The sequence below is a fragment of the Pseudorasbora parva genome, chromosome 5 (genome assembly GCF_024679245.1).
Source record: "Pseudorasbora parva isolate DD20220531a chromosome 5, ASM2467924v1, whole genome shotgun sequence".
NCBI lineage: Eukaryota > Metazoa > Chordata > Actinopteri > Cypriniformes > Gobionidae > Pseudorasbora > Pseudorasbora parva.
This window is the reverse complement of record NC_090176.1, coordinates 25675536-25697408: the sequence shown is the minus strand read 5'-3', so window position 1 is coordinate 25697408 and position 21873 is coordinate 25675536. Positions and strand designations below refer to the sequence as shown.

The 21873-nt window shown below is 38.2% G+C and overlaps 1 protein-coding gene across 1 annotated transcript; it reads left to right on the top strand.

Moving 5' to 3' along the window:
• Positions 1–5052: 5052 nt before the first annotated feature.
• ttf2 (transcription termination factor, RNA polymerase II) lies at positions 5053–18392 on the top strand. The gene is made up of 23 exons (XM_067444984.1): positions 5053–5296; positions 5486–5597; positions 5753–5839; positions 6348–6417; positions 6509–7480; positions 7602–7722; positions 8567–8746; positions 8849–9006; positions 9627–9708; positions 10518–10616; positions 10721–10871; positions 11583–11688; positions 11821–12005; positions 12639–12792; positions 13078–13169; positions 13269–13348; positions 13710–13846; positions 13924–14094; positions 14176–14228; positions 14465–14618; positions 14791–14873; positions 17599–17673; positions 18097–18392. The coding sequence occupies exons 1-23, from the start codon at positions 5269–5271 to the stop codon at positions 18239–18241; spliced, it is 3495 nt and encodes a 1164-aa protein (XP_067301085.1). The 5' UTR covers positions 5053–5268; the 3' UTR covers positions 18242–18392.
• The last annotated feature ends 3481 nt before the right edge of the window (positions 18393–21873 follow it).

The window sequence follows — 21873 nt, the reverse complement described above, 5'->3', positions numbered from 1 at the left end:
CAGAAACTGTCATATGATGACCTGATAGCTGATTTTGCAGCTAGGAAATGTAGACGTGTGCCTCTGTAGGGCCTCTGACAACTGATGGTAGTAAAAATGTTTAATATAGTTCTATAGAATAGCAGAATGGACTCTTTATAGATATGTCTGTTGAGTAATTTCTACTGTGCAGTTATGCATGGTTATTAGCAGTTTAAAACGTGCACTTTAAAATTCATACTTATACTATTTGCACTAAACTTTTTTTGCACTTTTAACTTTCTGTGTTTACATTGTTCAGTTCCAATTATTCATTTGCATCAGTTATTTTGGAAGTAAAGAGAACCTAAATAAGAAATTCTGAATGGGGGGGGGGGGGGGGGGGGGCATTTGTGCTTAGGGCACCCAAATGGCTAGCGCCGGCCCTGGTCCTCATAATATCTGGATAAAAGTTTTTGCTAAGTACATATGTACAATTATCTTTCATGTACACACACATGAAGAATTAAGATTTGTGTTGTTGGGCCTACCTGGATAAGCAGATACTTCTCATACTCCGCATGTCGAACAATGTTCAATCATATTGCACATTTATCAGCTCTTCTGTAATGTTGTTTGCAGTTCATTTTACACTGCTGCCACAAAATGAAGTAATGTTTCTACATTAAATGTTGTCACAACAGCAAGCTAATAAGCTGAGCTCCATTTACTTGCTCTTCTGGGGCTGAGTAATTCTGAACAAATGTGAAATGAAATAATGTGCTTATGATAAAATTACTGATCGCTTTTGCTAAGAGTGTTAATCAATTCCACAATACTGCGATAAATATTTCTAAAGTCATTACTAACATAGAGACAAAGATTAAATGTCTCAATAATACATAACAATCTAGAAGACTAAAGAAATTATAAATATTGACTACTATATCACTGGTGTTTGTTGAGGCAAACATTGAAGTGAACTACAGTTTATGCCTTAGCTGTCAGCTGTCTGAATACACATCAGTTTTTTTTCTATAATATTGTTAGAGCATATTCTGATTTCCTGTCTTGTCAATATAAACAAAAGGTCATGAAATACAGTTTTGTCAACTGCTTTGTTCTGTAGATGAAAGATTGCACTGATGAAATGTTATTCTGTATATCTTTGGATTTTCACTTTTGTTTGTCTCCATAAACCTATTTTCTCAGCTCAAAAAGTAAAGGGGCCTCCACAAACTTCCACATCATTTGATTTAAATTTTGTTAAATTAAAGGCACGATATGTAAGTTTTCACCAGAGGTCACCTTTTCAAAACAATAAGAAAAGGCGAAGCATGATGAAGCGGAAGGAGAGATGATGGGAGATGTTGTGGATTTCACAAATCATGTTCACAGATGCGTTTTTTTTTTTTTTTTTTGTACTTTTGTTTGATCCCACTATTTTGTTATCATAATGATGAATTAGCTGCAAGGAAAGTGAAATGTAATGCTAGCCTTCTGATATGTTTTGTCAAATGATTAAGTGGATTAATGCTGCACAGTTTTACTAAGTAAATTTCAACAAACCCACAGTATTTGCAAGTAATGGCTAACTATTTTTATGCAACACAATAATTTCACTGCCGTAGACCACCAGACTTGATAAAAAACTTTGCTGAAGTACAAAAGTAATACATATATAATACAAACATATGCTGTAATTCATAGGGCACCTTCATTCATATCTATTTAAAACCATCTGTACACTTTAACTTGTACAATAAATATATATATTTGCTTAACTTACTTCTTTAAGTTCCGTCTATTAAAACACATGCAAGAGCATCTCTGTCAAGTCCACATTTGTCACTGCACTCAACACTATGCCAATATTGATCCTTGGTTTATTTCTCTGTTTGTCTCAAACCCTGCTTGCCTCAGTTGATCTACGTTTAGGTTTAGGTTTTTTCCCCTCTGATTTCTATAATTGCCAATGAATTCCACATTTGTCCACGTGTGTTGCCATGGTTTCTACAAGTGGAACCCGAGGATAGGATTATGTCATTGATATACAGTAGGTGGCAATGACAAGGTACGAGCCATTATTGACAATAAGAATTTCTCTGAATTTACAAATTCTTGGGAACTTTTGGGATAATAAAGTAAGTACACAACTGCATACAACGAACAGACATAACATTATGACCATTAATTGAATAAAACTGATTATTTCTTCATCACGGCACCTGTTAGTCGGTGGGATATATTAGGCAGCAAGATAACATTTTGTCCTCAAAGATGTGTTAGAAGCAGGAAAAATGGGCAAGCATAAGGATTTGAGCGAGTTTGATAAGGGCAAAATTGTGATGGCTAGACGACTGGTCAGAGCATCTTCAAAATTGCAGCTCTTGTGGGGATTTGAATAGGTCATGGGTGGTCACAGCATCAGAACTGGACCACGCAGCAATAGAAGAAGGGGGCCTCGTCTGATTAATTCATTTAAGTCTTAATTAATTTAATTAAGTCTTCTTTTACATCACGTGGTTGGCCAGGTGGGTGTATGTTGCTTACCTGGGGAACACATGTCACCAGGATGCACTATGGAAAGAAGGCAAGCCGGCAGTGGCAGTATGATTTTTTGGGTAATGTTCTGCTGGGAGACCTTGGGTCCTGCCATGTGGATGTTACTTTGACATGTACCACCTATACCAAAGCATGGTTGCAGAAATGGTATTCCCTGTGGCCTCTTTCAGCAGGAGGATGCACCCTGCCACTAAGCAAAAAGAGAAAAAATGGTTCAGGAATGGTTTGAGGAGCACACCAACGAGTCTGAGGTGGGTCTCCAAATTTCCCAGATCTCTCTAATATAATCAAGCATCTGTGTGGTGCTGAATAAACAAGTCCGATCCATGGTTTGGGATATTTTATTACAAAAATCTTACACATTGTCCCTTTAATAATGGCAACAGTGTAAAAAACAGAGAGGTGTGTAAATATGGAAATGAGGAAAAGTGCAGCAAAGTGTGTCAACATGTAAAAATCAGTAAAAAAAGTGTGAAATTTTGAGATAACGTAAATAATACACCGCATATAGAAAAGACTATGCCTGGAGCTTGGGTGGCTGTTGTTTAAAAGAAAATGTAATGCTTTAATATTCTGATTTATACACTCTTTTTCTCCTGTCTCTCATACACTCCCCAGAGTCAATGCCAGCAATTCACTCTAGCCCTGTCCTCCTCCAGGGCTGGAGTACCTCGGGGAAGCAATGAGTGAAAAGCTAAGCATAGAGAAGCTGAGAGCACTTGCCACTCTCCCTAACAGGATTATCCCTCACTCACGCTGCTGTCTCCACTCACGAGCGGATCACATTCTTAATAAACGTGTTACCTCACACTCTAAACGGCCGCAGGTGATGATATGTGGATGTGGCGGTGGGGAGTTCTCGCTGTCACGGTTAGACATTGAAACTTGAATTTGTTACACTCTCTCTGAGCACCCGTAGCATTATGGGTAGGGCTACAGTGCTGCAATCCCACATAATCAATAATTCATTGAATAACATACACTCAACTAAGTTAAGTCAAATGCTCTGTGACCAGCCCAAACTTTAGGGGACGTGTTTAGATTTAAGGAGTCAGCTCGCTCATGGTTGCTCAGCACTATAGCTGTGAGCTAAAATTTGTTTTTGTACTTGTCATTTCCCTGGTCTTTCAGAGAGCATCTGAGTCCCAAAGCAAAGCACAAACATACTGTCTGCCTAAATACAACAATTTCGTCACTATGTCATCACCACCAGTTTTGGTACACAGAGAGAGTTCTCTGTTAATGTGTTACCCATGAGTATGGTCACCTGCTAGAAGGTCAGTATTTAGTTGCTGACAGTTATTCTTCCTAATATAAAAGCAAAGAAGTCAAAATAGCTAAAAAGCAAAAAAGTCGAAATATGTCATATAATAACACTTAAATAGCCACTCCATAGCCTATCACTGTTTGGCTTTGGCAGTCATTAACTGCATAGGCTACTGACTGATAGATTTTCACTCCTTGAGATGAGTAGGACACGCCCTCTTATGTCCTTTTCACGGTGATAAGAAATATTGCTGCTCCAGATGGCATTTCACATAACTCAACAATTCTTTCTTCGTAGAGCAGCCAGAGATGATAGCTACCTGCCTGGTTAGGAGAAACTTCAGACGAAGCGTAAGCTGAGCAGCTGCTTTAATTTGTATTGTAAGCATGTGCTTTTGTGGCATTTACACACTCCTGAGAATAAGACTTCAGATACTTCATTATACACAATTTAAAAAAATGCTGGCTTGGAAATTCTAATGTTGTTTGGAGGACTCATAACTGCAGTAAAGTTCTAATGAACTAGATGAAAATGTTTTGCAGTCATGACAAAACAAATAAAGCCTCTTCATTTATGCATTTTAACTATAGACCTACATACATGTTTATTTTTTTACATTTTCAATGGTAGCTAGAAATGAAAGTGAAATCAGAAGAGCCTAGAATAACTGAAAATTATGTGAAAAAAGATGTGAAAAGATGTTCTGAAGAAAATTGTAAGATCATTTGAGGATATTTATTAGGGGTGCTGATGAACCTAAGTTGTATTGGAAAATTGTGAAGCAGTCTGAGAGATGATTTTGTTTGAAGCCAAACAAGACATATTTGACGGTGATTTCATATTTAAAAAAAGCTGAATTGCCCATAACAAAATGTTTCTGTTGAAGATGCAGAGGAAAGGGCCCAGATTATGTTCAAATACGCCTATGAGTTATAGCTCAATATGGGGTAGGTAGGCCTATATGGATTGTGGATGGATTGTATAGGCCTATTCGTAGCATTTTTTTAAAAAATGGAAATCATTAGGTCATCAGTGCATCCACCCAGATAAAATTCACGATTTTCCCGTGACAGCTGGCAGGGAACTAGTAGGCCTTTATATGTGAGCAGCACAGTGACTGTAGCTCATATTTAACACCTTTATGTATCATATTCAAAACACAAACTAGACGCATCACTTCTATCCTTTCATGTGCAGATGACTCCATCTGCTGGAATAGCCAAAGAAAGTGTGAACATTTGGCATGTTTGGTCAAGCAACATGCCTGTACAAAATGTACCATGCAACTTAGCATAGCTTCTGCCAAAACACCACTGCTCATTTTGTGTCTGATGTGCAAATTTAGTTACAATAGGTCGGTTGTTTAGTAATTGGCTACAGTTCGATTACGTCATCAGAACAGCGACAGCAGCGCCAGTTTTTGTTCATAGTGAAAGTGAAGCCGGTGAGTGAATGAAATTAGCCGCTGTCATAAGAAGATGGAAAGAGTTTTGTGTGAAAAACACGGTGAGTAGGCTACTGTACACTCGTTTATCAGAGAAAGATTATTGTTGAGCATTTTTACTCTGTAAGCCGTTTGTGTTCACAAGTTGTATAGCTCCCGGCAGTATGCTTTTGTTGTCTTCTGATACATGGTGCGAAAGTGCATTTTAATTTATTTAGGAAACATTTGCTTATTGTACTTGTGTTATTCAGGTTTTACATGTTTGTTAAAGACTGGTGTAAAGGAAGGACCGAATAAAGGCAAAAGTTTCTATGTTTGCACTGCGCGTGATGCAACGCCCTGCAACCTTTCACTGCCTACAGAGTAAGTGTTTACACGCCTTTATGCATTAAAATAATATCAGCATACTGTTTTCCCCCACTACATCTACTGGGCACATTCACAGGAGAATAAGTGGTTTTGTTTCTCATTTTCTCGTGGTGTTACCCTGCTCTGAGTATATCATGTGTGTTCTTCAGGATCCCCCCATCTCACTGCCTTCAGCATGAGGACTCCATGGTTGAACTTCAAGCACTAATTTACAGTGAAAAACAGGACAAATACAAGTAAGGGTTATGTATACCTATCTACTCTATTACATACATGTTTATGAGACTGAAAATGTATAGTGTTAGGGACAACAGATATAGTTGAAACTAATATGAACAATGAAAAACATTGGTTTGGTCAATTGAGAGGATACAGCAATGACTGATTAACATAGTTTTTGAAATCTTATGCAGAATCAGTTAGTTGTTTTATTGCTACAATTATGATAATTTCATAAAAGTTCTGTTTCACTACATGAATGCAGTTACTTTGAGATAAAAGACTCAATCTCCTTAATTCAAAAATAAGTGTCATAGGTTTGTCTAGTTAGTCACAAATCCCAGATGACTCTTGTCTAAACATCTCTGAATGTCTCTAGGCAGAAACTGATCGGATGGAGACTCGTTCTCTTGGCTTGGTCACATTTTTCAAATCTCCAAACAATCTCTGTAATATAATAGTGAAAGGAAGAAAGTAAATGATTGTCAGTCCACACCATTAATACTTTATTTCTTTCATAATCAGGTTGTTTTATCGCTGTATGCTTGGAAAAACTGAGGGACAGAAGTGGTGTGGGTGTATTCCATGGAGAGAGGTGCACTTTGATTATTTAAAAATATATAAATATATTATATTCTATATATTAAATCATAAGTAGAGTCTTTTAAACTTTCACCTTCTTGCAGAAAGACCCTGAGAGACAGACTGATTTGTCAGACAAAAATCTTCAATCCTCCAGCCTCACTCCAGTCAGAAACCCTTTTAAAGTCAAGACAAAACAAGACAAATCTTCAGAACACAGGAGGAATCCAGATGCTGAAAAGGATAGAGGAGTGGTTAATGGTGAAAATAAACATGTGAACAGTGAAGATCATGACAGTGCTAAAAAGAAAGAAGAGCACTTCAAGATAACAGAGATGGAAGGGAATAATAAGAGTGGCCCGGATGGTCAAAGTGTCTTGGACAGAGAGGGGCGAGACTCTGGAGGTTCAGAGTCCTGGAGGAACAAGAAGCTTCCCGCTGGGATGAAGATAAAGAAGAGAGTATCTGATGATGAGAGACCTAGGAGCACAGCTGAGGATGAGACATTTCCTGAGAGTCCAAACTCTGTAAAGGAGAGTGTTCAAGGACCGTGTGAATCTGAGACCAGCATCAAAGTCCAGCAGAAACAGAAGCCTACAAAAACAGGCAGTTCTGCACAGAGCCCTTCAAAGAGCTCATCTGGATGTGATAAGAAACCTTCAGTAGATAATAAAACAAAGGATGACTGCTCAAACAAGCAAAGCACTTCTGATTCAAAACCAGTTACAGATATAGCTCAATGCCTGCAGACCAAGAGCCAGTCCCCTTCTTGCTCCACATCACGGGATGTGCCAGTTTCTGAAAAGCCATCAGCACTTAATGTACAGAAGACAGTACCAAGCCAGAGTCAGGAGAAGGACCAGAAGGGCATAGCGCAGTTCGGTGAGTGGAGTGATGAGGATGATGATGTTCAGCTGGTGTCGGTGCAGCCTCCCAGCCAGCAGAGTGCTCCGACTATAGCTGCACCTGTTCAGAAAACACTCACCTCTTACCCTGGTTTCCAGCCTGCTTCTAAAGTCCAGGGTCAGTCTGAGGAACTCCACAGCCATCTCACAGCCCAGCTCAAGCAGAAGAAGGTTACTCGCTCTTTATTGCTTGTATTTAGTATTTAGTTACAATAATAGTGTTATATAATGTGTTATAATGTACTTCTTTTGCTTAACACTTACTTTTTATCGGTGCTCCGTCTTTTCTTAGGCCACTCTTTCAGTGGTGAATGTGTCTGCTCTGCCAGATAAAGGAGAGCGTTTGAAGAGTCAGGTGAAAGAACTGGAAGAGGCTCTGGAGTCTCTGAGCTTGACAACACCTTCTCTGTCTGGTGAGACTGATGCTATTCATATGTGACTAGTATAAACTTCTGCTATGATGTGCAGGTTTTTAATTTCCAAATCAAAATGTACTTAGCTGGGTTTTTTTAGGGGTGGAATACACTACCATTGAAAAGTTTGGGGTCAGTAATTACATTTTTTTTTTAAATAAATCAAAAGTCTCAATAAAGACATTTTATGTTTATGTTTATTGATTTCTGTTTCAAATAAGTTCCTTTTGATCTTTCTATTCAATTAAGAAACCAGAAAAAGTGTATTATGGTTTCCATAAAAAATATTAAGCAGTGATACTGTTTTCAACATTGGAAGAGACTGGAGTAATGATGCTGGAATAATCACAGGAATAAATCACATAAAATATATTAAAATAAAAAAACTGTTATTTAAAATAATATTTACAATATTACTGCTTTTACTGTATCAAATTCGATCAGACCTCGTTAAATGGTAGTGTAAATGTGAGGGTGATACTGTCCTGCTGTTAGAATGAATGAAAGCCTCAATATAGGAATTATATTTTTGAAAACCTTATTTAGTTATTAGCAAAATCGTATCATGCAAATATCATGTTTTATAAATAATAGTAATAATATAATAAAGAAGATCCCCACAGACCCCAATGACTTTGGCAAGGTCAATAAATCTGATGATATGCAGGGCAACTTTTTTGATTTTAAATCTTAAGGTTGTAAAATATAATTTGGTGCGACACCCCAATAATATAATGACGTTTATGAATTAATTATAATTAAGGTTTATACACATAATACCCTCATACTGTGGAAAATTTGTTAAAATATAAATTAATTAATTAATTGAATTATTTAAATATAGGGTCTCAAGATAAAGACAGAGCAGATACAGAACATAAGCCCACACACAGCCTCTCCAATCCATTCAGTCGTCCTGGAGGCACCATCCTCCTGCCCATAGCTCCTGCTCCCATGCTGAAGGAATCCTCTAGTGGCTCACTGGGCCTGAACCTGAGCCAAGGCTACTCCCAGATGTATGGAGGTATAATTTTTGATCTCATTCTTCTCTTACAAACTGGTGTTTTCTGTGCCCATTTCATTAGTAAGTGTATTGATGTTCTGATTTGGCCGGTTGTCTGTTCAGTGAATCCTCAGAGCCAGGCTTTCTATGGTGGCAGGATGACTGAGAACAGACTACTGGCTGTTCGCAATGCCACCACTGAGACCATCGACCATCTGCACGACTCACTGGAGTCCTGCCCTACAGAAGACACAGAGGTACCGGATCCCAAAGGAATCAAGGCAAGTCAGTTCAGGCTATAAATCAGTGTTATTCTGTTGATCCCATTCATTCATTCTTAAACTGTTTAAAGCATGAATAAACACACCATAATGCCATCATAGTGTAATTTACAGAAATTGAATTATGCAGTTCTATTGCTAGAAAGAGATATTAATATATCATGAAAATAAATGTATTGTTTATTTTTTTTATTTTTAGCTAGGAGATCATCTATTATACTGTACTCTTAAACATTGGCATTATTATTATTATTATTATTATTATTATTATTATTATTATTACTATTATTTACAATTGTTTCAGATATACACTTTATATTGATGATATTGCTCTTAGTTAATTAACTTCAGTTACTACGAGTATATGGTTTGTACTATCCACATTTTAAATAAAAGATCAGCAGTGTTTAGTGGGTGTTTGAAACTTGTTCTGAAAATGGCTTTAAGAGAGAAATTGCATAATAAGGTAATTTCACATTTTTCTTGGAATGCTTAAATAAGGCTTTTTTTAATGAGATGATATAAGAAAGTCAATTCACATCATTTGTCATCTTACTAACTAAAACAGCTAAATGTAATAATAATAAACTGACTTTGTCATTATGGGCTTGTTTCACAAGGTGGAGCTGTTGCCTCATCAGAGGAGAGCCCTGGCCTGGCTGCTGTGGCGAGAGACACAGAAACCCTGCGGAGGAATTTTGGGTAATATTCTTTTTAAAATTGTTGTTTCAATTTATCATGTTTTTTGTGCAGAATTATTCTGTTTATTCAGCCAGTCATTACTGGATAACAAGCCCTGAGAAGATGATCAGGATGTGATGCCAAGTGGTCTTGTATCACACCGTGACCATCAGAGTTTTGCAACATTACATTATTAATTAATTAATTAATTAAAAATTAATTAATAATGTAATGTTGCAAAACACTGATGGTCACGGTGTGATACAAGACCACTTGGCATCACATCCTGATCATCTTCTCAGGGCTTGCACATGTAGACCCAAGTTCTGTACAGTCAACATACACATAAATAGTTCACCCAAAAATGTGTAATTATTTACTCACTCATAATTATTTACCTGAGCAATTATCATAATGCAGGAAACCTCTTTTAGCCTAATATTAAACAACATCCAGTTCACAGTCTGCATAAGGACTTACATTTCCATGGTTTTTAGAGGTTGGGGTAAATAGCACAAGTATATTTGCTCCAATAGCAGAAGAATATATCCATGAGAATGTTTCCATAGATTTCTGAAAGTGGCATAAATTATTATAGATTCATTATATCAGTCAGAGAATAGAGAGAATTTACTGCCACTCCCTCAGCTTATTTTAACACCTATGTAATACTTATAACACAAATGATAGTTACAAAGGAACATCAATTTAAATCAATTTCTAGATTTATGATGTTAATAACTGTAAATGTTATTACAGTATGTTAAAGGGTTCCTTAAACTTGTTTTATTATTATTTATTTAGTTTCTTACTTACTTACTTTTGTTAAGCTGATGACATGGGCCTGGGAAAGACCCTCACAATGATCTCCCTCATTCTGTCTCAGAAGAAGAAGGATGAAAAGCTGGAGGAATGGCTCTCTAAAAAGGGTATCATCACTAATTAATAGCTCAGCCTCAGTGTGTTTTATCTGATTAGCTGTTGTATAATCTAACAGATGCAGAATTGTATGTATCATAATTACCATCCTCAGATTCAACCATAGTGGCTTCTCAAGGGACATTGATCATCTGTCCTGCTTCTCTGGTGCATCACTGGAAGAACGAGATTGACAAGCGTGTGAAGAGTAGTCGCCTCAGTGTGTATTTGTACCATGGCCCCAATCGACAGAGGAGTTCAAGCATGTAGGCCACAGGCTCACATACACACCAACAGCAGAAGGATCAGTCACACTTTAGATTAGGTCCAATTCTCACTGTTAACTAACTATCATCTACGACTTCAGCCTCAATAAACTCCTTATTTCTGCTTATTAATTGTTAGTATTAGTCTATTTATTGTTAAGTTTAGGTATAAGGGATGTAGAATATGGTCATTAAGAATAAAGCATTTATATGTGCTTCATTAGAAATAATAAACAGCCAATATCCCAGTAATATGGAAGTTAATACGCAACTAGTTCATAGTGAGAATTGGACCCTTAACTAAAGTGTTACCGAAGGATCACATACACACAAACACATATGCCTACACATTCAGTGGAGCCAAAAAGTACTTAATTCTATATTTTTAATTACATGAAATACAAAATACAATATTATACTTTCTAAATGCATTTTTAGTGGATATGAAGTCAGCCCCCTTTTTACCCAAATTTTTTTTATGATACTGGGCTACTTATAGGTATTGTTTTTTTTATACTTTGTTTAAAAATGCAATGTAATTCATACATTTTTTTGTCGTCCAAATATTTGTGTGCACACATTGCATACTTAAAAGCAGCAACAGTACACGTATAAGTTCTGTTAAGTTCTTTTTTGTCTTTTTCTGTTTTTCTCATGTTGCTTTTGGTTATCATCTAGCTTAATCTTTTATTCTCTCTTGGCCTCCACCAGCCTTGCTGAGCATGATGTGGTGATCACTACATACAGTCTGGTATCTAAGGAGATCCCTGTGCAGAAGGGGGATGCGGAGAAACCCTCTGAGGACTCTGATCATCTGGTATTAATACTGACCACAGCATTTGAATTATTTATTTGATTAGCTGAGATGTTTAAGGGCCTGGACCTGTTTGCTTTGTTGACCCAGTATTACTCAGAAGTTTCTTTAACTAGCTTTTTCTTCTGGTCATAGGCCTCAGACCTGCCTCCTCTTTTGCGTGTTGCCTGGGCACGAGTGATTCTTGATGAGGCTCACAACATTAAGAACCCTAAAGTTCAGACATCCATGGCAGTTTGTAAGCTGCGCGCCAGATCCCGCTGGGCTGTCACTGGGACCCCCATTCAGAACAACCTGCTGGATATGTATTCACTGCTCAAGTATGATCAGTTTGACTCTTTCTTGCTGCATTTCAATACATATCCCAGGACTTTGTTCAGACAGGCAGCAAAAAAATTGTAGACATAAGGTGGAAAATTAGTATTTTTATATATATTTTTTTCTGATTCATATCCATTTTTTTGTGAAGCCTGAACAGAAAAATAAACATGGCTTTTGATATTTAGAGTCTTTATCTAAACCCCATATGTTGTTTGAAATCAGATTAAAATAAACTGGAATGTTTTTGGTTTTTGGGAGATGTTTATCCAAAGACTTGAATTTGAAGCTATGAATTTGATCAGTTTGTGCAATGTCTCCGATGTCTAAAACCTGTTATCAGCTTTGCTGGTATCCTACTCTGAGATGCACATTCCTTAGCTTGAACAACAGTCTGAACAGTCATCTGGTTTTTAGTAGATTCTTCCATAGTTCAGGAGGGCACGCATGCAAGGCCACATACCATGCTTAAGTGTTTACAGCTCTGTTCGAATACACACATTTTTGCTCTTTCCTATGCGGATATGGTTACTAGGACAATGAGCTTAATCGCATTCATTTGATTGAAGTATTGCATTTACATGAGGCAAAGTTTAATCACAATATTTCTAAAATCCATATATGCATCTATGCAGATTTCTGAGATGCTCTCCATTTGATGAGTATAAACTGTGGAAGGCTCAGGTGGATAATGGCTCAAAGAGAGGAGGAGAGAGACTGAACATCCTCACCAGAGCATTGCTGCTTCGCAGGACCAAAAACCAGCTGGACTCTACTGGGAAACCACTGGTACACACACATGTTGTATTCATAGTATTGAAATGAATAAAAAGTAAAATGGAAATATTAACAACATTTCAAAATGGTTTCCTGACCTGAAAATCTATCAAATCCAAAAATATCCTGGAAATTTCTATAGTGAGCATACTTTTTTTTATTTTGTTGTTGCTATGCTCAGACTACTTCTTTAAACTAGAAATTGCTCTTTGTGAGTTTAATCTCTATAAAATAAATGTATTGGCAAATTGGTTTCCTGAAGGATTTTTGTAACGTTTGTGCTTCTGACTGTTTCAGGTGTCTCTGCCTGATCGGACCTGTGAGGTTCACAGATTGAAGCTGTCTGAAGATGAGCAGGCTGTATATGATGTTGTGTTTGCACAATCCAGGTATACCATGTCACTGAACCTCAGTCGATATGTCCATTTCTTGAAGTTTTGTGTGCATGATGTCTCATACGGACATTGGCTTGTGTTCTTCCTCCCCAGGTCCACACTCCAAAACTATCTTAAGAGACATGAAGAAGGAAACACTAAAAAGGGAGACAATAGTAATCCTTTTGAGAAAGGCAAGCAGTCTCTGGCATAACATTCTTAGTTAAGGGCTGAGTATTTGTGTGTATTTATTCTGTTGTTTTAAGCCTTAAGTTCTCAGTCTTAAGCTTCAAATACATATTCCAAAATTAGGAGTTTAAATGTGATGTTCAACCATTGACTTGCTAAATTGTTAATGGCTTGTACACATGGGTGGTTGTACACATGAGTGGCCATAGAGAGGTGTGAATGGGCACAGTCAATACAATGGAAAAAAAAAAAGACGCTGTCTAATTTATCTCTTTATCTTCATATTTGTAACATGATGGACAATATAAACTTAAAATGTATTGGCATTGTTATAGTTTTCTTGTAATGATTGTGTTTGTGTCTCAGTTGCACGGGAGTTTGGGATGTCTCAGCAGGACTCGCTGTCTTCCTCTCAGCAGCCTCAGGCCTCCAGCACCATCCACATCCTGTCACTGCTGTTGCGTCTCAGGCAGTGCTGCTGCCACCTGTCTCTGCTCAAGAAGGTGACGTTTCCTCTCTGTCTCACACACACTTATTACACACACTCACGTACTCATGCAGCATCTATGTGTTTTTCCAGACTCTGGATCAGTCAGAGCTGCAGGGGGATGGTGTAGCTCTCTCTCTAGAAGAACAACTGTGCGCTCTGTCTCTGACTGAGCCCTCAGACTCTGAACCTAAAGACACTGTCTCCCTCAACGGCAGTCGCTTCTCCTCTGAGCTCTTCCAGGACACTCGTGAAAGCACTAAGGTGAACATCCTCTGCACTAGCCACCTTATTTTTAGCATAAAAGATCTCTGACACTTCTCTTTGTGATGTTATTTATTTCAGATTTCAGCCATACTGACAGAGTTGAGAGAAATTAGAAAGAAAGATCAAAAAAGGTATGTCAACTACAGTTTAAGTATATTTGATCAGTAGTAGATCCACATGAATAATGTTTAGAAAGCCTGAATATTCTATTATAGATAAAGGTTTCTAATTTTCAGCATGTTTTCTTCACTATGTGTTTTATCTGAATGTATATTGTTATTTTTCTCAGTCTGACTTTATTGAGATTCCTTATCCAAAACCAGTTTGTACTTTTTTGTATTTTCTCACTGTTGGAATCACTTGGCAGTGTGATTGTGTCTCAGTGGACCAGCATGCTGCACATTGTTGCTGTTCACTTGAAGAAAATGGGTCTGACGTTTGCAGTAATTGATGGCACAGTCAATCCCAAACGCAGAATGGACCTAGTGGAGGAGTTCAACACTAACCCCAAAGGACCACAGGCATGTGGCTTATTTCTTCTCATTGAGATCACAGGGGGTCAAAGTTAAACTTTTCATTTATTGTATAATTGAATGGCGGTAATCTCACTGCCTGAGTACCTGTTAATGCTGTCAATTACTTTGCCCACTGAAATTAGGAAGCAATATGTTTGTTGTTTGTTTGATATCACAGGTGATGTTGGTGTCTCTGTGTGCTGGAGGTGTGGGCATCAATCTGATTGGAGGGAATCATCTGTTTCTCATTGACATGCACTGGTGAGCCACTTCACAGGTCCTCAAGAGATTTTAATGGTGTTTAAAGGAACACACCCTTATTTTTGAAAATAGGCTTATTTTTCAACTCCCCTAGAGTTGAAGAGTTTTACCAATTTTGAATCCATTCACCCAATCTTCAGGTCTGGCCGTAGCTCTTTTAGCATAGATTAGCATACATCATTGAATCTGATTAATCTATTAGCATCTCGCTAAAAAAAAATGACCAAAGAGTTTAAATATTTTTCCGATTTAAAACTTGACTCTTCTGTAGTTACATTGTGTATTAAGACCGACAGAAAATGGCAAGGCAAGTTTATTTTTATAGCACGTTTCATACCCAATGGCAATTCAAAGTGCTTTAAATAAAAATTAATTAAAATAGTGGTAACATATGCATGACTCAAGTGGCCCAAAATGAGTGATGGGAAGGAGTGGTCCATGTTAGATGAATATCTGGACAAACTGCTTGGAGCAGTTCAGGCAGGATCAGCAGAAAGGAAGGTGGATGTACTGACAGCCATCACCTACAATGTGGCAAAGGAACGGTTTGGAACAGTGCCAAGGAGAGAGAATAAAGCAAGACCAGAAAAGCAGGACAACAGAAGAGAAAGAAAGATCAAACAACTTAGGAAGGAGATCAAAACCCTAAGGAAGCAGTTCAAACTGGCAAGCGCAGGAGAAAAGGAAGGAATAAAAGAGCTGCCTGCCAGCCTCCGCGAGCAGCTCATCAGAACAAGAAGAGCTGAGAGGTTCAAGCAGAGGAGGAAGAAGCAGGAAGCTGCACGACCCAGTTTATAAAGGACCCCTACCGTTCCACCAAATCACTTCTGGGGGAGGCGAGGTCTGGGACTTGTTCCAAAGAGGAGGTGGAGCAGTCTGTTGAGGAGGCATTCAGTGACCCCACAAGAGACGAAACCCTAGAAGAAAATCATGGCCTTACTAACACTGACCCACCGTCTACATCCCTCAGTACAGAGTGTCCATCATCGAGAGGTCCAAGAAGTAGTCAAGCATGCAAGATCAACTTCGGCTCCAGGTCCCAGTGGTATACCGTACAAAGTATACAAAAAATGCCCTAATCTCCTCCGAAGGCTGAGGAAGCTTATGCGGGTAATTTGGTCCAAGGGAACCATTCCAACAAGCTGGAGAAGGGCGGAAGGGTGCTTTGTGCCCAAAGAGCAGGGATCCACACAGATCAGTCAGTTCCGAACTATCTCCCTGCTTAGTGTGGTGGGAAAGATTTTCTTTGCTGTGCTCGTGAAGAGAATGAGCGCTTACATCACCCAGAATGGATATATTAACACCTCTGTCCAGAAGGGCGGTGTTGAAGGGTTCTCTGGGTGCTTGGAGCATACAGGGGTCCTCAGCCAACTTATCCAAGAAGCAAAGGAGAAGAAAGGCAGCCTAACAGTTGTCTGTCATGACTTTGCAAATGCATATGGTTCTTTTGCCCATAACTTAATCCAAGTTGCTTTGGACTACTACCACATCCCACACAACATCCAGGGACTGATCACCAGTTACATGAGAGACATCAAGCTACGATTTCAGTCTGCCAAGTTTACAACAAAGTGGCAGCCAGTAGAGAAGGGGATAGTGACAGGATGCGCAATCTCTCCCATCTTGTTTATCATGGGAATGAATCTGATCATCTCTGCAGCGAGTACAAAGTCAAGAGGGCCAAAGACTGCAGCTGGATGTCAGAAGCCAGTAATCAGGGCATTTATGGATGATTTTACCATGATAACACCAACTCATGTGCAGGCAAGATGGGTCCTGGCAGAACTGGATCGTATGGCCAATTGGGCAAAGATGGTCTTTAAGTCCAAGAAATCAAGGAGCATGGTGATCCAAAAGGGCAAAATCACTGGAAGGTTCAAGCTACTTATTCAAGGAGAACAGATCCTGAACATCCAAGGGAACCCAATTAGATGCCTTGGAAAGTGGTTTGATGATTCCCTTTCAGATAAGAACAGCATCTCCAGCACTGGAAAACAAGTTGAAGAATGGCTGAAGAAGATAGATAAGTCTGGCCTGCCTGGGAAATATAAGTGCTGGATCTACCAACATGGCCTGCTCCCAAGACTCATGTGGCTTCTCACTGTATATAAGGTGTCCCTATCAACTGTTGAAGAAATGGAGAGGAAGTTCAACAAGCACCTTAGAAGATGGTTGGGAATACCTCCGAGTTTTACATCCGTGGGGCTTTACATAAGGTCGGGCCAGCTCCAGCTTCCCCTGTCATCAGTGGTGGAGGAGTTTAAAGTCGCTAAATGCAGACTGTCTTTGTAACTTTTAATTTTCCGTCGACCATAAAAGAGAATGGTCAAATTTTGAAAAGGAAAAATATTGAAACTATTTGGTCATTTTTTTAAGCGAAATGTTACTGAAAAGTGCTACTGTCAGACCCAGAGATCGGATGACTGGATTAGAAAACGGTCAAACTGTTTAACTCTAGGGGAGTTGGAAAATGAGCCTATTTTCAAAAATAGTGTTGTGTTCCTTTTAATGAATATGTATCAGTCAATGGAGTACCTTTATGTAAGATATTCTTGATGCTTGTTTAAATGTTGTTCATACCATCAGTCTGAAGACAGTAAAATGCAAACAAAACGGTTTTGGTTGCAAACTGGAGTTATGAACTCCAGTCTGCGAACTCTCTCTCAAGTGCAATGCTTGAGAGAGACAACAGAAAGATGTATATGAATTAGGCCTTCATTCACAGGAATCCAGCGCTAGAAGACCAGGCCTGTGATCGGATCTATAGGGTGGGACAATCCCGAGATGTTACAATTCACAGGTGAGTTTTTGTATTCAATATAGTCATTTACACAGTCAATGAGTTTCATACTGGCAAGAAAATAGTTGTTTGCTCATGAATGAGGCCCTGTTTACGATTGATGTTAAGATGCAATTTGGTCGATCGGATCACAAGTAGACAAGGCAGACACATTCCCGTTTACAGCTGGTGTTTAAATCTGTAAATGTATGGGCGGGTTCGCAGATCATTCGATCTAACGGACAAAGTAAGCACATGAAATTTCCTTATGAATGTGCCCAGAAACAACAGAGCTGCTTCTGTTCCTGCTCTTATAGCTGCAATACCATGCCAAACGTGATGAGTGCTTGTTAGAAGTCAATTGTGCAAGAAAACATTAGCTGCAGATAAAAATCAAACAATCAGATTGATTGCATTGTGTCGTGTGGGCCAATCTCTCCACAGGTTTGTGTGTGATGGTACAGTGGAAGACAAGATCTCTTCTCTACAGGAGAAGAAGAAGGAGCTGGCTCAGAAAGTCTTGTCTGGAACTGGATCCTCATTCACTAAACTGTCTTTGGCAGATCTCAGAGTCATCTTTGGTGTGTGATGTGCATTTTATTTCAGAAAGTAAATATTAATCTACGGTCTCAACTTTATTTGATCTACTTTTGTTATTGTCTTGGACCATGTATTGTATTACCAGGAAAATGTCATGCAAAGACTTTATATTCAAATGCTGCATGTTTATATTGAATAAATTGAAAGGATGACACTTATTGTCTTGTCATACAATATTCTTACTTTTAAAAATAATAATACTTTCTCAGCTTGAAATAGTCAAAGGTATTTTTTAAATGCCTCTATTATTCTAGTTTAAAGGGGTCATGAACTAAGAAATCAAATTTTCCTTGAACTTTTGACATATACAGGGTATCCGCGGGGTCTTGAAAAGTCTTAAAAGGTGATAAATCAATTTTGGGAAAATTAAGACCCTTATAAAGTATTAAAAAGTCTTATCACGGCTTTATAAAGTCTTAAATTTTGAAAGTATTTTGTTCAAGCTTTGTCAAAAGAGTTTGACTCCATAAAGTATTTATGAATATATTTCTTTTCATCCCCATAAATATTAAAAAACAACGGGGCGCTCAGTCTGAGATCGGCTCGGAGCGCGCGCGGCAGGGATGGACATTAGCACCGCCACCAGCCAGACGCGGCTGATTTAGAGTTGTGGCGGGTAAAATCGCTTCACCTACCGAGCTGTTTCACCTCTTTGTAAACTTTGTTCAATGCATGCGAGCGCTGCCGTATGTGCGCATATAACCAGTCGTTTTGATGACGCGCTGTGAGACTCGCGCGCTGAGAGAAGACCTGACGCTGTGCATCATCCGAGAGCGCGCGCGAGTCTCACAGCGCGCAAATATTGAGTTTTCTTTCAAATCTTGCGCTTAAACGGACAAACTCACACAAGAAGTATGTCAACATGTCCATCTTGATGAGTATCCTAGCAGACATCGTCTGAATATGCCTTAAGTGAACTGTATAGTGTGCACAGTCGAGAAAGATGAGCATATCCCTGCCTCAGGTCTTAAAGGCGCAGTAGCCTTTACTGCTGCCTGAGGGATGTCCTTATATTTAGTTTGACATTAAACAATGCTCTTGATTGAATAGCTTTTGTAAGTTTAATAAGGATTAATCTTTCATTTAAACAGTTAAATATGCAGTTATTGTACATTTGATTACTTTATTAAATTTCTGTACCTTTCTGCAGGCCAGTAGGCCTGTACATTATTATTTAATGTACACATGAGTGAGGTCGAGTTAAACATTTTAGTTTGAATTTTATTTTTCGGTTTTTGGCTTTTGTTTCTTCTTTTTTTGTTTCGGCCAAGAATTTTGATTTCGGTGCTTCCCAATCCCTACTGACAATGCTCAGTATGTTGTCAACACGCTTCAAAGATGCCAGAACGAATAGTTTCATTCTTGGGACTAAAAACCATAAAACTGGAAGCCATACAAGACCACAAATCATCGTGAAAATGTCAGTATTTCATTGAGACTTGAGATTAAATAAACTGCCCAAGTATTGTAGAGCTTGTAGTATTAATTTGTTAAAAACAAAAAAGTGGCTGGTAAAAACATTGAGTGGTAGACTTTGAAAAAAGTTAATTTCCATCCCTGGCGAGCGCTGTCCATGGGTGACGTCATGTATTTTGCGTAATGCACAGTTGGGTGATGTGTCGCCCTCCATACGTTGTAAAACAGATATGCAATATAAACAATACAAAATTGGCCTACGATAGAGATTTTAAGTTTACATTCGATTACAACTGTTTATTAAAGGTTTGTTGCCGATTAGAACTTGAAGTGCGATGAGGTCTTAAAATATTTTGAGAAGGTCTTTAAAAAGTCTTAAAAAGGTATTGAAATTAACTTCAGGACTCCTGCATATACCCTGATATATGAGGTCACGACTGATCTTTCAGCATGACGTGATCGGTCACGAGACACACGAGAGCCAATGGCATTTTACAATCAAAGCTGAAGTAATGACGTAATTGGTCACGCGACATACAACAGCCGATTCTGTCAAACCTGACCTGACGTTTCTTCCGGCAGCAATATTTGAAAAGAAATAAATGTAAATAAATTATGCTGACTGAATCAAACTGACGAATATAAGGTGTTGGAACAGGGAATCCGTGTGTGGACCACGGATGCTGCCTGCATTGACATTCAAGTTTCTACAGTAAGGAGTGGGAGAGTGAACAAACTCTCAAACGTGGATTACACCTGTGACTCGAAGACTCTTTATAAATATAATGTTGTTTTGTTTTTTTTGTTTTTCAGCTTTGTTTTTAATGTCCAAGTAGTTAGCTATATTTCGTTTAGTTTCTTTATTAAGATAATTTAGAAAAATGTTTGGATAATTTTTTTGTTTGTTAAATTAAAGTTTTTATTTTTTTAAAGTGACAATCAAGCAGTCAGTGGGCGACAGTGGGTATGAGGTGAAAATGGACCCGAAGCCTGGCCCTAGGGGGCGTAAAAAAGTCAGGGTCCGTCGGGTTCGGGCAGAAAATGTAGGACTAAATCGTCTACCCAATCTGGCAACAGTGATCACACATGTAGCTTACATTTACATTCCAATAAAGGTTATTGATAACATGCCTCTGAAGTTTGAATTTTTGTACCATTACATTACTTATAGGCTATATGTAATGGTACAAAAATACAATAACCAACTAGTCATCATATCTTCCACTTCAGGAAACATGTTAATGCTCAGCAGTAGGCTACACATATGGTATATTTCCATTGTAGCCTACTAAATGCATTAATTTTCAATGGGTATATATGCGGCTGAATTAGGTAGCCAGTGCATCCCACATTTTTCAATATTAACATTTTAATATAACATAGTCATGGCCTTTAGAAAATGTTTTTTGAGGAGGTGGGGTATTGCACTATTAGGCCCCTGTGGTGTGGCCTAAGCTTCCCAGCAAGCAATTTTGCGTCTAAAAGACGTCTACTAGCCGTCTAAACACACCCCAGACGTCTAGGCTAAATCAAGGCTAAACTTGGGCTGTCAGTGAAAATCTAATAGACGTCTAATCATAGCCCAAGATTAGACGGCTACATCTATACGTCTAATAGACAGCAAATATGGGTCTAGGCTAAATCAAGGCTAAATTTGGGTTCTCAGTGAAAATCTAATAGACGTCTATCATAGCCCAAGATTAGACGGCTATTGAATGGCTACATCTATATGTCTAATAGACAGCAAATATGGGTCTAGGCTAAAACAAGGCTAAATTTGGGCTGTCAGTGAAAATCTAATAGACGTCTAATCATAGCCCAAGGATAGACTAGTCATCAAATAGACGGCTAACACATGACTAATCTATACATTTAATAGACAACAAAATGGCTAAAGGATTCTTTTCACTCAAATATAACGGGTTCTAAAAAATAACAATCCATCCAAACACATTAAATATAAAGGTTTTATTTAGAAAAAGAACATTAACAACCTAGACAACTTAAGATAATACTAAAAGATCAAAACATTAAAATGACCAAATAAAATGTTAAAAATAAAATTAAAAATAAAATTAGGATAAGAAATATGGAATATTAACAACGTAATATAATAAAAAAAAATATATATATAAACTCTGTTGCCGCTGGGAAGTCGGTCATCATGGCATCTGCCAAATAAGAAACAAAACATTGCACAAGAAA